This window comes from Carassius gibelio, chromosome B4, assembly GCF_023724105.1.
Source record: "Carassius gibelio isolate Cgi1373 ecotype wild population from Czech Republic chromosome B4, carGib1.2-hapl.c, whole genome shotgun sequence".
Lineage (NCBI taxonomy): Eukaryota > Metazoa > Chordata > Actinopteri > Cypriniformes > Cyprinidae > Carassius > Carassius gibelio.
This window is the reverse complement of record NC_068399.1, coordinates 26,412,699-26,428,503: the sequence shown is the minus strand read 5'-3', so window position 1 is coordinate 26,428,503 and position 15,805 is coordinate 26,412,699. Positions and strand designations below refer to the sequence as shown.

At 33.7% G+C, this 15,805-nt stretch overlaps 2 protein-coding genes across 3 annotated transcripts; both read right to left on the bottom strand.

Moving 5' to 3' along the window:
- Window positions 1-1,030: 1,030 nt before the first annotated feature.
- Window positions 1,031-6,507, bottom strand: krr1 (KRR1 small subunit processome component homolog). The gene is made up of 10 exons (XM_052553992.1): window positions 6,371-6,507; window positions 5,493-5,665; window positions 5,257-5,391; window positions 4,574-4,699; window positions 4,248-4,331; window positions 4,109-4,165; window positions 3,415-3,585; window positions 1,952-2,029; window positions 1,764-1,860; window positions 1,031-1,484 (listed from the first exon to the last, which is right to left on the bottom strand). The coding sequence occupies exons 1-10, from the start codon at window positions 6,438-6,440 to the stop codon at window positions 1,345-1,347; spliced, it is 1,131 nt and encodes a 376-aa protein (XP_052409952.1). The 5' UTR covers window positions 6,441-6,507; the 3' UTR covers window positions 1,031-1,344.
- A 1,122-nt stretch (window positions 6,508-7,629) lies between these two features.
- Window positions 7,630-15,294, bottom strand: LOC127956825 (cytochrome P450 2J3). Of its 2 annotated transcripts, none has more exons than XM_052555046.1 (9): window positions 15,037-15,294; window positions 13,431-13,593; window positions 13,181-13,330; window positions 12,935-13,095; window positions 11,032-11,208; window positions 10,797-10,938; window positions 10,532-10,719; window positions 9,355-9,496; window positions 7,630-8,203 (listed from the first exon to the last, which is right to left on the bottom strand). In XM_052555046.1, the coding sequence occupies exons 1-9, from the start codon at window positions 15,229-15,231 to the stop codon at window positions 8,028-8,030; spliced, it is 1,494 nt and encodes a 497-aa protein (XP_052411006.1). In that variant the 5' UTR covers window positions 15,232-15,294; the 3' UTR covers window positions 7,630-8,027. The 2 variants fall into 2 exon arrangements, with proteins under 2 accessions (XP_052411006.1, XP_052411007.1); XM_052555047.1 differs by having other exon boundaries at window positions 15,063-15,211.
- Window positions 15,295-15,805: the final 511 nt, after the last annotated feature.

Genomic DNA, 15,805 nt, shown 5'->3' with positions numbered 1-15,805 from the left:
TTATTCATTTTTTATAGTTGCATTTAATGGGTCACGTTATATGCAGTGTGAGGACCAAACCAAATCTCCAGGTTTTCTTATGAGAACCAGGCTGAAAAAATTATGTGCACCCTTGCTTAATAACAGTAAACAAATGTTTTTATAATTTAACATTAACTTGATGTAAAAGTGCTATTTTTTTAATTCACAATACTTTGTGCATTAACAATTTAAATGTAGTGTCAGTTTATTTATTAAAAAGTGTTTGTATTTGTGTGTACTGATTTTAATTTACTCCAGACAAAGAAAAAAAAGTTACCCGTATTTTTCGGACTATAAGTCGCACCTGAGTAGAAGTCGCATCAGTCCAAAAATATCTCATGACAAGGAAAAAAACATATATAAGTCACACTGGACTATAAGTCGCATTTATTTAGAAGCAAGAACCAAGAGAAAACATTACCGTCTCCAGCCGTGAGAGGGCGCTCTATGTCTTCAGTGTAGACTACAGGAGAACTGAGCAGCATAGAGCGCCCTCTCGCGGCTGGAGACGGTAATGTTTTCTCTTGGATAATTTCTCTCGGTTCATGTCAAATTAATTTTGATAAATAAGTCGCACCTGACTATAAATCGCAGGACTTATAGTCCGGAAAGTGTTATTCATATATTTTTTATATTTATATTAATATATTTTAAATAATTATATTATACATTATTAAGGTAAACATAAAATTATATTTTATTTTATAAATTATACATATAGTAAAATAATTCAATATTTTTTAACTTGTAAAATATTTTATTATCATATGATCTGTAATTATATTTATAATAATATTAAAATATTTATGAATTATATATAGATTTAATATTAAATGTTAAGTATTTTATTTAATTTACAAATTAAGCAAAATATTTAAGATTTAATCAACTATACAAATAACTTGTACTGATAAAATAAATGTCTAATATATATACGTTTACAATTAACTTATTGGGACAAATGTGCTTAGATGCCATGAAAATATAAAATATAAGAGGAAGTATGAACTAGACATGTTTTGTGTGTTTTTTTTATTTATTTTTTTGTAAATAAGTACAAGTTTAAATGACTGTATGGTGCATTTCATTAGCATTATTGTCATATAAATAAAAAATGCAATAAAAACATGTCACAAAGTACATCTTTATCAAAAACACCTGACGTCTCTTATTCCTCGTCTCCTTCAAACTAAAGTCTAATAAATGATTCAGGCTTTGTAAAATCTGCAAGCAAGCATCTTTTATATAAACACATTGACTAATAAACACAATATTACACAAGCTGCTGCTCCAGTGAAGATCTGAGTGTGTTTCTCCAGATCTTCAGCTCTTCACTTTCTTCCGCTTGCCGTCTTTCGCTGAAGGCATCACGGGGTTAACAGGAGGAGCTCCCAGCTTTTTACTTTTCGCTTTCTTCACCTTTTCTTTAATGGCTTGAATGTCAATTTTATTTTCGGCAGTTGCTTACAAAGAGAATAACAAGTAATACATATCAAATGTTTTGCATGCTTATTCTACTGAATTATTCACACATTCAAACAAAATGAATGATAAAATACTAGTAGTGACTAAAGACTTTCATTATGTACATGCATAAAAACAAATGCAAGTTGCTCTGCATAAAAGCACATACATGCATCAGTTTCATAAACACACCAGCTGGTATTTTTATGATGCCACAATATATATATTGAAGGATGAGGTATGTTTCTGGATGTATATTGTGTTGTGAAGTGTTGTACCTGGTTTGCTCTTCTTCACAGCCGGCTTCTCTTTCGGAGGAATGAAAGCTTTCTGCCGCTGCTCTTGTCTCTTGGATAAAGCTTCAGCCTGTTTGGCCTTCGAAGCCAAGAGATAAAGCACAAGCCATTATGACGAGGAGACTAACTCCCATCAGTCTCTGCATCTGAGCTCAGAAAAACCATCATACCTTAATTTGATTCATCTTCTGGCGTCTCTTCTCGCTCTCGCGCAGGAAGAACTCGCCGGTCGCCAGCTCCTTATCAATCTGTGCACAGGAATATTTCACATGAGCCATGACAACTCTCAAATATTTTTCAATCATTTTTATATTTTCAGATGCTTGATTACTAGTGTTATTTATATTGAGGTCTGGAGATGTCCTCAAAAATACACTGATTAAATTTAAAAATATTCAAGTATATGTATTTGATATAAATTGGAGTTTGAGTATTTGTATTATTATTTTTTAAGTAAATTATGTAATAATATTTAATCATATAAAATCTATACATTTAATAGTTTATATCTATCTATACATATATCTATCTATCAATTTATCTATCTATTTATTTATATATATATATATATATATATATATATATAAATGTATAGTTTTTATATATTTGATTTTCATTCATGAATATAGAAAAAATATATTAAATAAATATATGTATATATTACATATTTATTTACTTTTAAATATGTGATTATTATTGTTTTTTATATGTCTGAGGATTTCCTCAAAAATACACAAATTAAAAAAACAATGCAAGTATATGTATTTAATATAAATTGGACTTTAAGAGTTTTTTATTAAATAAATGATTTAGTAAATAATGTAATAATATTTAATTATATAAAATCTATACATTCATTAATTTATATAAAAATATATATTTCTAAATAAATGTATAGTTTTTATATATTTGATTTTCATTCATGAATATAGAAAATATATATTATATAAATAAATATATGTATATATTACATATTTATTTATTTTTAAATATCTGATTATTATTGTCCTTTATACATCTGAGGATGTCCTCAAAAATACATTAATAATCTAAATACATGAACTTAGTGAGAATTTGATATTAATAAATCATTCAAGAAAATATTTCATCATGAAAAATCTATAAATAAATTATTTATAACAACAACATATTTGTTTATAAATAAAGTACAGATTTGGTATAAAACCTAAATGATAAAATGATAGTTCTATATTTATAAAAATGTATATATTTTACATTAACTGTTATTTTAATATTTATGAATTCAGTAAAATGTTATATTTTCTAACATAAAATTTAGAAATTATTTATTCGTGAATAAATATGTTTACAGATTTTTAAATACATGTTAATGAGCAAATGTGCTAATTTTAAATTAGATTTTCTTTATTTTTATTTATACCGTGTATCTATATATCTGCCTATTATTCTAATTTATATTCCTTTTGTGCCGAATTCATGCACAGGGAATGTGCATCATAGAGAAAACATAATGCAAACTACTAACAGGCTAAAGAATGATTTACATGACATTTATATCTTTTGTAAGCAGTGAGTTTAAGAGGGTGTTAGAGTCTAAAAACGCCCATCACACAGCAGTGAAATCCTGATGGTGATTTGGTTTAGTGATTACCTTGCTCTCGGGCTGCGGCGGGGGGAACGGCGTGTACAACTTCTTCACCATCTTCTTCTTGGGCTGCTTGCGTTTGGAGAGACTCTTATGTCTGAAGTTGGGCAGGAATCTCTCCCAGCTCTGAGTGCGCAGCTCGGGGTCGCTCGCCAGCTCCCGCTTGATCATCAGCGTCTGAAACACATTCAATCACACGCACAATTACTCATCTACCCTATAAAGAAAGCATCGAACGTATCCAGAGTGATGTGAAAAACCTGTGCAGTTTACTCAGGGAGCTATAATGAAACCACTGTATCTCTGGAAGTGAACAATGAAGGGGCTAAAATATTAAGATACCAAAAGAAAAGTTGGTTAAGAACTCAAATCTAAAAGAGCATTAAGATATCTTTAATACTTATTGAGTTACAGGCATTTTTCCATTTCTGAATAATCACCATTAGCATATAAAGCAACAGATTTGACTAATAAAGCTATTAATCTCAGTGTATAAATAATAAAATGATCTTTCCATCCTTCTGAAGTCATTTTTACCTTTCTGTAATCTCATTTTTACTCTTTTAATACACATCTGTGACATTTAATATCTTGGCTTTCTTGACTAGCTATATTTGTCTCTCTTCAGACCAGAATGCAGAGGAAGTTTCTGTTCGGTCTTGATCTTATTTCGAGCATCGACACGTTCTCTTTCACGTACCTTGATGTTGTAAATGGGGTGGATGTTCTTCATTGTGTCCAGCACCACTTTCCGAACCTGCAGAAACGAGCGAGAAACAGCAGTTTATCCCTCTGTGTTCCTCAGTTTCTCAGGTTTATTAAACTGAGTTGTGTTTGACCTCCTTGAGACCGCTGTACGGGCCGAGAGCAGAAACCGTGTTTCCCTGAACCATCACGTAACAGTTGGTCAGCAGCTCGAGAGCCTGAAACAACACGAACGGATGAGATTATCACTGTAACATTACACCACGGCTTCAAATAAAGAGATACACCTGACAAACAAGAAATCACACCACAAACTGACTCATGAACATCTGTCGAACATCCTTCAGCTCAGAGAAGCTTGCTGACACACTAGTTTCCTGTTGAATGCTGTTCAGTTGCTTTGAAACAATCTGTATTGTTAAAAAAGCTATGAATATAAAGGTGACTTGGCTGGACTCACCTTCAGCGTGGAGCCTTTGGGGCCGATCAATCTCTGTCGCCTCTTCACAAAACGCTCTCTGTTTCGCACAAGAGTCCCAATTTTAATAATGTCACATGCCATGTCATCTTCAAGAATCCTAACAGCCTGAAATAAACACGAGCGATAAAGATATGAGGCTGAATTTACCAGACAACTTTTGGAATAATTAAGAAATAAAAATAAAAAAAAGTTTCTGAAGGAAGTCTCTGGTGCCCCACCAAGGCTGAATTTATTAATAATAATTTGTATTTCTTTTTTTTATTTAATAATGTGAAATATTAGTATAATTTAAAGCAATTTATTATGTCAGTATGTTGTAAAATGTAATTTATTCCTGTGATGCAAACCTGAATTTTCGGCATCATTACTTTTGTAACATTATAAATGTCTTTAATGCCACTTCTGATCAATTTAATGCAATATCTATATATATATCATTTAATTACATACATAATCTAACCATAAATACTCTGTACCTAATATATTAATATTACAATAATATTTGAAAAATATTTTTATAAATTGATAAATTGTTTAAAGTTTTCATATAAATTTTTATTGCAATATTTTACTTAATTTATGAATTATTATAATTAATTATTATGAACCATTTCTAATATATATATATATATAAAATAAATGAATTTGTGATGAACTCTTACCTGTTCAAACGGCACACTTCTAGCCAGTAACTTGATGAGATCCCTGGCTCTGAGGATGGAATAGGGATCAAATGTTTTCTTAGTTGTGTTCACTGTCATACTGCCTTCAATCAGGTCCAGTGTGGCATTGATGAACTACAGAGCAGCAGCACAGATTCAAGGAAGCTCGATCACCTAATTCAAAGAGCTCATAAGCATTTAGAAAACAAAAAAGAGCACTTTTTCGTGACACTCACAACCCCTCCGAGAGCTTTCTGCACCAGCGGCCAGCACTCCTTCAGATACGCCTCTCTGTATTTTGGGAAAAGTGTGGCGAAACTGCTCTCCTCCAGCAGACCTTTGGGATTGTCTTCTGGAGTGAACTTGGGCTCCTTCCAGCCGTCTGGGACCATCAGCAGTTCAGTCTCATCTGTTTAAGACAAAAAAGAAAAAATGAGTTTAATAAGTCATATGTGACCCTGGAGCACAAAAGCAGCCATAAGTAGCACAGGAATAGTTGTATGCCAAAATTATCTATTTTTCTTTTATGCCAAGAATCATTAGGATATTAAGATCGTGTTCCATATTTTCTAAATTTCCTAGCGTAAATATATCAAAACTTAATTTTGGATTAGCAATATGTATTGCTAAGAATTCATTTGGACAACTTAGGTGATTTTCTCAGTATTTTTTGTTTTTTTGAACCCTCAGATTCCAGATATTCAAATAGTTGTATCTCAGCCAAATATTTTCAGATCCCAATAAACCATAAATCAATGGAAATATGTCTATTTAGAAAGTGTTATGCTCCAGATTGCATTTATATGTACCATGTGAATATTCATGTGTTACATGAATGTAATAATAATTTAGCAGTCAGATGTGCATTAAAGAAATGCAGCAGACCATGAAAGGCATCAGATACAGAGTAAATGGGCTTTTGTGGAAAACGGTCATTTAAAAGAAGCACAATAACAAAATATGACATCATTGTGGCTAAAAATGTTTCAATTTTACGCGAGCTGTGTTAAACGTAAACATATTATTTAAAGTCAATAATATGGAAATTGATGACACACGCGATGTCTGTGATGATTATAATGCGTTTGTTGGTGGTTTCTAAGTGAAGGTGTACCTGTGTTTTTGCTTTTTTTCAGTTTTTTATTTGTTGGCGTTTTACTCGTGCTTTCTGCGGGAGCCGCCATTGCTGCTGCTGGAAGTGACGTCAGACGCTGCGTCTGGTCGTGACGACAGCAGGGAAACAGCGCATATACTGCCCCCTGGTGGCGTGGATAAATTTATAGCATTAAAAAAGAAAATAATAATAATAATGAATAATTAAAAAATTATATATATATATATATATATATATATATATATATATATATATATATATATATATATATATATATATATATATATATACATATATATATATATATATATACATATATATATATATATATATATACATATATATATATATATATATATATATATATATATATATTCAAAATAAATATATTTAATTGGTCTTGCATTCAGTAGACACTTTTAACCAAAGCGACTTTCAAACGAGGTCAAACAGAAGCAAAAAAAAGTTTTTTGACCTACTTTTAAAGAGTGCAGGTTTTGCAGTTGTTACATCTTCTGTGGAACATGAAAGAAGATAATTTTTAGAATGTTGTATCTAAACAGTTGATGGTCTCCACTGACGTCCATAGTATGGGTGAAAAACTACCGTGGAAGCGGAAGAAATTCATGCAGGTTTGGAACATCTTGAGGGTGACTAAATAAATACAAAATTGTATTTTTGGGGTGAATTATTTCTTTGATTAATAAAAAGGGAGAGATGTATATGAGTTAATCTAAAACGGTGAGTGAAATAAATAACTGTCGCTGCTCAGATGTGTTGAACACGCGAGGACCCCAGTATTATGTAAACCGGAAATACAATACAATACAATGTTTATTTATATAGCACATAAATAAACAACCGAAGTCGACCAACCGAAATGCTCTTTTAGATTCTTTAAAAAATGTGATGTCTTAAACTGAATTACTACTGCACATTAGATAATTATACAATACTTTTTAAGTTTTACTCATTCTTTTATTACTTGCAAGTCCATTAAACAGTTTGAAAAAAAAAATAAGGCAAGCCATCACACTTAACTTAAGTTAACTCAACTATGGCAACTAACAATTTAAAAACTTTGGTTCATCTAATAAACAAAATTCAGTCTGTTGAGTTTTAAAAGATCTGTCAGATTTTTTCAACCATGTGGATCAACAAATGCTAAATCAGTGTAACTCTGATCCATATAACAGCTAACGTGTGAAATGTGAAAGTGAAATTGTTCAGATGACTCAATTTGAAAAGTTTGGAGAACATTTTGTTAGTGACAAATGTATTTTTATTCAGTTCACACAAAAAATTAAACTGACTTCTCCAACTAAAAATTATTTGCCCAGGCTACTTTTACATTTGTTAGTAAAACTTTTCGAAAGTTGGATTTTTTTACAGTGAGCCTTCAGTATAGGCCACATTTTGATTCCTGTTTTTCCGACCCCACTTTTACAACTTTTTCAAATTATACTTAAAGTATTAAAGACATTTTTTTACCTTAAATTTGATGCAATGCAATGATATTTTCACATTATCTTTTTTTCCCAGTGGATTTATGTGTAAATGTTGTATTATTAAAATCACCAAATAACCAACTAATCTATTGTCAGTGTACATTCAAACAAACAATTAATAAGCTAAAATACATAATGCATTGCTTGTTTTAGCGTGGGACTGCACATAATTCATATGGTTGGGGAGAGTGAGTGGCCCCCAGTTTAAAATCCAAGCTGGGCTCCACACCCGCTGGTGAAGAGAAAGTGAAGCGCTGCAGAAGAGAGGAGAAGAAGAGGAACAGCTCCATCCGTGCCAGTTGCTCCCCAGGACACACTCTCTTTCCTGAAAACCAGAAAATCACAATAAGTTTCCTTTTACCCGGGCTTGTAAAGAATTGTCAACTAGGGGTGTGCGATAATGGAATAAAATTATTCATTGCATTCTATGCATTTAAAAAATAAAAAATATTTTTTTTCTAAAAAAGGAAACTAAGTTGTTCATTTTAAGAGATCCAGTAGTCTTATTTTCTCATGCATAATTAATTTTGCACTTTAATTAAGCAAAAACACATTTTATCCAATTAATCGATGGAATTTTTGGTAGAATACTCGATTACTAAAATATTCGATACCTACAGCCCTAATAACATTTAATATGAAATCTATAAACAATTTATCCTTTTATAAAAATACATTTACAAATATATATATATATATATAATTAAAAAAAGATATTTTCTGAAATTTTGTCAGTAATGATAATTAGACATTAAACATTTGCTGAGCATGTTATTGTGCTGGCTGCACCCCAAAACTTCTGATATTCTTCATATTCTATGCAGTGGTTAGTTTGCTGGAGTAACAGAAAGGAACTTTTCTAATAAGTTTAAATAGATTTTTACCTTTTATGGGTATTTTTGCTTTTATAAGGCCAGTTTTCTAACCTAATTAAATGCATGCATTATCTTTTGTGTCAAATTCTTAAATTTAATCAATAAATTCAAATAGTAAGACACTAGATGGCTGTTACCAATCAAATTAAATGGCATTTACTGTAGATGCATTTACGCAGACTGTTAAATGAAGGACATGACTGAATGCATTTAACCTGCAGTTACAGATGCATACATGTTTGACGTTGTAAAACCAAAACATTCAATAGTGATATTTGAAATGATGTTGGGGAACAAAAGGGAAAATATACTTTAAATACAAACCTAAAATCACCAGTAGGTGGCGGCAAATCAATGCATTAGAGAGTCATTGAGTCATTCATTCAACCGATTCATTTAAACAACAAAACAAAACATCGTAGTGAGTAACTGTGTCCTAAGAAAGATGGGTCTCAGTCCACTTCCACGTTTTTGTGATATACTTGATAATATCAAATCTCGTATCGTTTAAACAACAAATACAATATTTATTCATATACGATATATATCGCACACCCCTATATCTTTGTATTGCTCTCAAGGAAACAGAGTTGTCCTGTACCTAGAGAAAAAGGTAAAAAGGCATCTCGTCTCCTAAATTGGCCTTCTGCATCCAGGAAGTGACCCGGGTTAAAACACTGAGGCGTCTCCCACTCGGACTCATCAAACAGCACTGATGTCAAATTGCCGGTCACTATTGTGCCCTGCAAAAGAAAAATTATCTTTTCTCTTATTATTCTTAAACTAATTGGTTCTGAACATAAATGTCTAGTACAAAAATATGTTTGCTTAAAGGATAAGCCCACTTCCAGAATAAACAATTCACCCCCATGTCTTTCAAGATGTTCATGTCTTTCTTTAGTCGAAAAAGAAATTAAGATTTTTGACATAGGCAGAAATACCAATCCAGTGTTTAGAAAGCACACATGGAAATAAAGTTAAATGTTCTTTACAAAAAAGGTAAACCAACAACGTTGAACAATTTTGAATAGGAATGCACCGATCCGTTACTCAGTATCGGTATCGGCTCCGATACTGCTGTTTTCTGCCAGATCAGGTATCAATTAGACGAGCCTGATCCAAATCCGATATTGTGCGTATACTATTACATGTTATTGCGAAGCACTACAAAAGGCACAAAAACATTATAAAGCACCATGAAGTTCTTGTGCATTCAGCATTCAAACGTCTTTGGTTACTATAATAAAAACGATAAAACTCTCTTTAAGAGAAGAGTGATTGACATTTCAAAGTGTTAAAAAAGAACAGGCTTAAAAAACGATCACACAGATATAATATACTACGCATCAGTATCTCTTCCCTTTGTGTTTTGATCTTTTCTATGCAGAGCGCTGCTTGTTGACTCCATGTTGCTTCAAGTGCATCATTCTGCAGTACACAGGCAAAGAGCTAACTGTGTGTGACATTTGTGGTGAAAAAGTATATCAATTTAATTTTTTTTAAGAAAATGACCAATCGTTTCACTAGATAAGACCCTTATTCCTCGGCTGTTTGAAGCTGCATTGAAACCACAATTTGAACCTTCAACCTATTGGTCCTCATTGAGGTCAACTACATGGAAAAAAGTCCTGGAATGTTTTCCTCAAAAATCTTTATTTCTTTTTGAATGAAAACCGAAAAACATGAACATCTCGGATGGCATGGGAGAGTAAATTACCAATGAACTAATCCTTTACATTTAAATTCGCATTTAGTGCATTAATCAACATTAGACCAACCTTTGGAATGGAGTATTTTCCTATCTGAATATCTTCCACAGTAGCCCGCGCCACATTCATTGGGATAATATTTCCAATTCTCTGTATCTCATGGATGACAGCATTGGTGTAGGGCATGTTATCTCTGTCTGATAAAGATGGCTGCCGTGAACCTCCCACAACGTGATCTATCTCCTCCTGAACTTTGGCTGAAGATACAAAGTCGGAGACAGAGAGTGTGAGCATATGTTACATTTTATGTGGATATGAATACAGTTTCCCATACCCTGTATCTCTGAATATTTCACCATGTAGAGAAGACCCCAGTACAGAGTGGTGGAGGTGGTCTCAGTTCCCGCTCCAAACAGATCCAGAGTACAGAAGCACAAGTTTTCCACATCAAATCCAGCATCTGTGTCGTCTTTAACCTAAACAAAACGATTGAGAGGCATTTCAATTCAATTAGATTGCTATTACCAGAGCAGTGCACGTACTGATGCCCCCCTAAGAAAGTGTCTTACTTTTTCCATCTCTCCAAGGAAGCAGTCAATGTAGTCTCGAGGATTTGATGGATCATAATCCACTCTGTGTGCATTCACCTTCTCTCGAATAAAGTCAATCACCTCACGCCACAGAGTAAAAATTCTCTGATGTGGTCCAGGCACCTGACGCATGAGTCGTGGAAGCATGTTATACAGCTAAAGAAAGAAGAAGATAAAGCAAGTAAGAGGCTGCACTGTCAGGACCGCATTTCTGCAGCACTATAGTTAATTTTATTTTATCTCAAAACTTAGTCGTTAGTCTAAAAACAGCGTATATTGAAGGCAGTCTGCCAAAACGACAGCTTGTGGAATGTTTTACTCTATGACGTAATAGTGTGGCTAAGCACCGCCTCTGCAGAAAATCATACATGGCTAGCAGTTTAGCCCCACCCACCAATTCTACATCGCTGCATGCTTAAGGCCCGTTCACACCAAGCACAATTACTATAAAGATAATGATAAAGATATAGTTCTAAAAATCTTTCTCAATATTAAAGAATAGCTGAGTCCACACCACAACTATAACGATAAAGGCACAGAGAAACGATATCATTGGAATCACTTTCAGAACGATTTTTTTTCTGATGAACGATAAAAACATTGCCAACCAATCAGAATCAATCCTGCTGTAATGAGCTCGAGAATTTATAGTAGCAGACGCTAATATCGTTATCTTTATAGTTATCGTTCTTGGTGTGAACAGGCCTTTAGCCTCACCCACCAATTCTACATTGCTGCCTGTTTAGCCCCACCCACTGATTCTACATCGCTGTATGCTTAGCCCCTCCCACCGATTATACATCGCTGGCAGTTTAGCCCCGCCCACTGATTATACATCACTAACAGTTAAGCCCCGCCCACCGATTATACATCGCTGCCGGTTTAGCCCTGGCCACCAATTCACATACCGTATTTTCCGGACTATAAGTCACACTTTTTTTCATAGTTTGGCTGGTCCTGCGACTTATAGTCAGGTGTGACTTATTTATCAAAATTAATTTGACATGAACCAAGAGAAATGAACTAAGAGACCTGAATGTTTTTTTCCTCATCATGACGTATTTTTGGACTGATGCGACTTATACTCAGGTGCGACTTATATTCCAAAAAATACGGTATGTAGAGGTCACGAGAGAGTCCACCGCGCATTTCTATGCAGAAACAAAACAACGAAGATGCTCTTACTGTGCTTTCACACCGCCATCGTCGAGAGCATCAAAAATCGCTCTTGCCGCTCTGCTCACGACGCTGCAGAAAGAATCATGAGCGCTCAGACGCTCTGACGTAGACCGAATGCTTATTGGCCACAAAGCAAACAAGCTTGTTGATCTTATGCAGACTAACCACATGGAGGGTAACGTTATAAGTTAACCTCATTAAATATTGTTGTGGACGAAATATTAAGATCCTTTACTTAAAATGAACAATCTCAGACACCTTCCACGTATCCACGTCTCAATTTTAATTGATTTTTTATGTCCCTGTACGCAAACAGGGACGCATCATAGATTGCTTGCTTCATTTTACAGCGGATTTGTTTACAAACAAGGCATGATTCAATGCGTGATTTAAAAAAAGATTTAAACTAAAAGATAATGCTGTGCCAAGTATGTTGGATCCGACTATAATTTTGCAACACAAGTGTGTGTAACGGTTTTTATTAAATGGTCGCTATTGCTTTGTCTCTCTTACAGATCATTTGATATGTCTTGAGTTATTTATGTGTTTTTTAACTAAATCAGAGCAGCATCTATCTATGAAGGATGTATTGTACACTAAACAAACATACGCAACTATAAGCCAGTTCATGTGCCACAGGAACATAGAATTAGCAAAAAGCAGCTGAGCAGTGAAAGAGAGCATTCAATGTCAAAAGGTTTACCTGAGCACAGACGCCTCCTTGCAGATACACAGCTTCATTGATGTTCTTCAAGAGAGACTGAAAGCCATTGTCACTGTACTCAAATCGATGACCAAACACAAGCACGCAGATCACGTTTGAGACAGCATTGCTCAGCAGTGAGCGAGGGTCAAACGGTCGACCTGGAACAGAAGTTGTTAATCACACTGTGCTTCTGATTTCAAATGCTGATTCAATTGTTTTCAGTACACAATGCTTAGTAAACACCTTGTTCATTTGAAACGGCCTCATTCAGAAAGCGACATTCAAGACTGATGGACAGCTCCAGGCTTTTCTTTCCCAATCCGAAGTTACGAAGGGTTGAGAGAGCAAATCTTCTCTGTTGCTTCCATTTAAAGCCTTTGGCAGCAATTAAACCTGATCGCAAAACAGACCCTTTACAGTTCATTGATTACTGATCCAATTTATGGTCAAATATGGTAAAAACACCAATTTGGCATTCATATATTAGACTGACCTTTGTCTCCGACAATGTCAGTAAATATAGGTAACATAGGTCGACCAGCAAGGCTGTCATCGTGTTGTAAATACACCTCCTTCACGAGTTTATATCCATCCAACACAACGATTCTTGAACCGAAAATTCTAAGACTGAAAATCTTGCCGTATTTTTCTGCAAACTGTAAAATATGATTTGTTGTCAGAACATGAGCTCCTGAAGTAAAAGCATATGTTCAGGAAAATCATAACACAGATTGTAAGCAGATGCATATGAAAAATAATGCGATTATCAACAATAAACAGCATAATGAAGCCTGCCTAATGTTACCAAGCAAAACTTCAATCCAGGAAGTGGTAAAGGACTGTGGAAGTGAATATGAACAATACTTCATAGCCTTTTTGATAAAAAAATAAAAAAATAAAAATACCTACATTCAAGTGTTGATAAAAAAAAGAATGCTTGAAGACAGAATAAAAGGGATTTTCTTTTAAGTATAGAGACTCTGTTCTTTGTTTTGATGTAGGCTGTTGCATGTTCAGATATGCATACAACAATATCTCAATATTTGGGTGAAAATTGTACAAAAACAAAAAATGCTGGAGGTGTCTGAAAGGGACATTCTGTTGTTGTATATTAATCACTTTTTGAATCTTTTCTTACTTTTAATATTGTATCCTGGTCTAACTCTCTTTCTGTTAAAAGCAAAAACAGACTGCAATAGACACCATCACAAAATTTGTAATAGTTTTACTGGTTATAACTGGACTTCTATTGGTTTGTAATGGACCCTGTGGGTCTCTGGTCAATCGGCTGCTTGTTAAAACCAATAAATCCTAATAGAATGTCTACCCAAAAAACACTACTGAAAATAATTTTATAATAGTTTGTAATGGTTTGTAGTTGAACCCATTAGAATCTTCTGTGATGGTTCTATAGTTTCGAGTAAAATAACTGGTGAAAGACATGTACCTCTCACTGATCTCCATACTGTGGCATTACAAAGAAAAGCCTCTGTTATTGTGGGAAACTCTTCTTTTCAGTTATTTCATCTGGCAGACTGTAGCGTATAAAGTGCCTTTGGTGAGAAAAGGCCAAGTATAAGAAAACCTGTATCCCATCTGCCATTAGTATTTTAAAGATGCATTTTTAAAGTTATGTATGTTGCTGTTGTGATTTATTATTTGTATTGTTTGTATGTTGAGGATAAAGACTATTTTCAACTCCACTGGGGATAGACAATAAAGCTTTTGAAAGAAACTGAATTCTTTATGCTTCATTAAGTTATTCAGGATAATATTGCATTATGTAACTGCGGAAGCAAATGTTCCCAGAGCCATACCCTGACCCTTATTTTCATTATTGCCATTTTAAGGCTCTGAGAACAGAGTTAAAGCAAAGTTTAACTGGTTTTCCTTTATCGCTTTTGCTGCTGTAACTGTAATACGCTTATGTTGTGGATATAGCTGTCTGACTGAGCTCATGTAAAGTATGTTTATTTATTTATTTTCGGTGTCGTACTCCTCATTTTCCACGCGATTAACGCGGTTTGCGGTGATTAACCGCTAGCCTACTTTGCGTTTTCAGATTTATTTCGTTGGATATAAGCTGGAAATGTATTTACCTGAGATAACTGAAGATGAATCCTACCGTTTTCGATATGATGAAGGTCTCCTATGAACGGCAAAGACCAAGGTCCAGGAGGAAAGTTCCTCGGTGCTTTATTTCTGATATAATCACTCAGCAATAAAAACACACACGAAAATATAAAAACAGCTTTGATGTCGATCCACTCGTAAAGGATCTGCAAAATGTTCATGACTGACACTCGACTATGCTTCCTGTGTAAAACTGAATACAATCATGTTCAAGGAAAGTTGCTCAATAGCGTTGTTATGTCATTGCGCGACATCATCATTATGTAACCCACAAGGCAAAACCCTGCATTTAGATTTAGTCATTAAGCAGAAGCTTTTATGCGAAGCGACTTAGAAATGAGGACAATGCAAGCAATTAAAATCAACAGAAGAGCAATGAGTGCTATAACAAGTCTAAGTTAGCTCAGTTTTTTTATTGTATAATAAATAAAAGAAAACATAGAATAGAGCAAGCTAGTGTTTAATGCCTTTTTTACTTTTGTTAACTGTATAATAAAAAGAAAACAAATAGAATACAAAAAGATTAGAGAAGCTAGTGAGTTTTTTTAAGGAAAACAAAGCAGTTAGTAAATACATAGAGTGCAAGTCTAAAAGGGGCAAGTTTTTTTTAAGAAAATAGAATTAGAATAGAGAGTGCTATAGAGAATACACAATCAGATCACTTAAATCTCAGCAAACAATATTATTATGAATATAATTTGAAATGTTTATTTAAATTTGTTAGTAAATAAATTA

Excerpts from the sequence above, each read along its gene's own strand:
- krr1 (XM_052553992.1), bottom strand. The coding sequence starts at position 6,440 with ATGGCGGCTCCCGCAGAAAGCACGAGTAAAACGCCAACAAATAAAAAA. Across the intron at positions 4,166-4,247 it reads CGTACAGCGGTCTCAAGGAG|GTTCGGAAAGTGGTGCTGGA; the intron begins GTCAAACACAAC and ends TCGTTTCTGCAG. Across the intron at positions 2,030-3,414 it reads CGCCGCAGCCCGAGAGCAAG|ATTGATAAGGAGCTGGCGAC; the intron begins GTAATCACTAAA and ends TCCTGTGCACAG.
- LOC127956825 (XM_052555046.1), bottom strand. The coding sequence starts at position 15,231 with ATGAACATTTTGCAGATCCTTTACGAGTGGATCGACATCAAAGCTGTT. Across the intron at positions 13,331-13,430 it reads TGACATTGTCGGAGACAAAG|GTTTAATTGCTGCCAAAGGC; the intron begins GTCAGTCTAATA and ends TTTTGCGATCAG. Across the intron at positions 9,497-10,531 it reads GAAAATACTCCATTCCAAAG|GGCACAATAGTGACCGGCAA; the intron begins GTTGGTCTAATG and ends TTTCTTTTGCAG.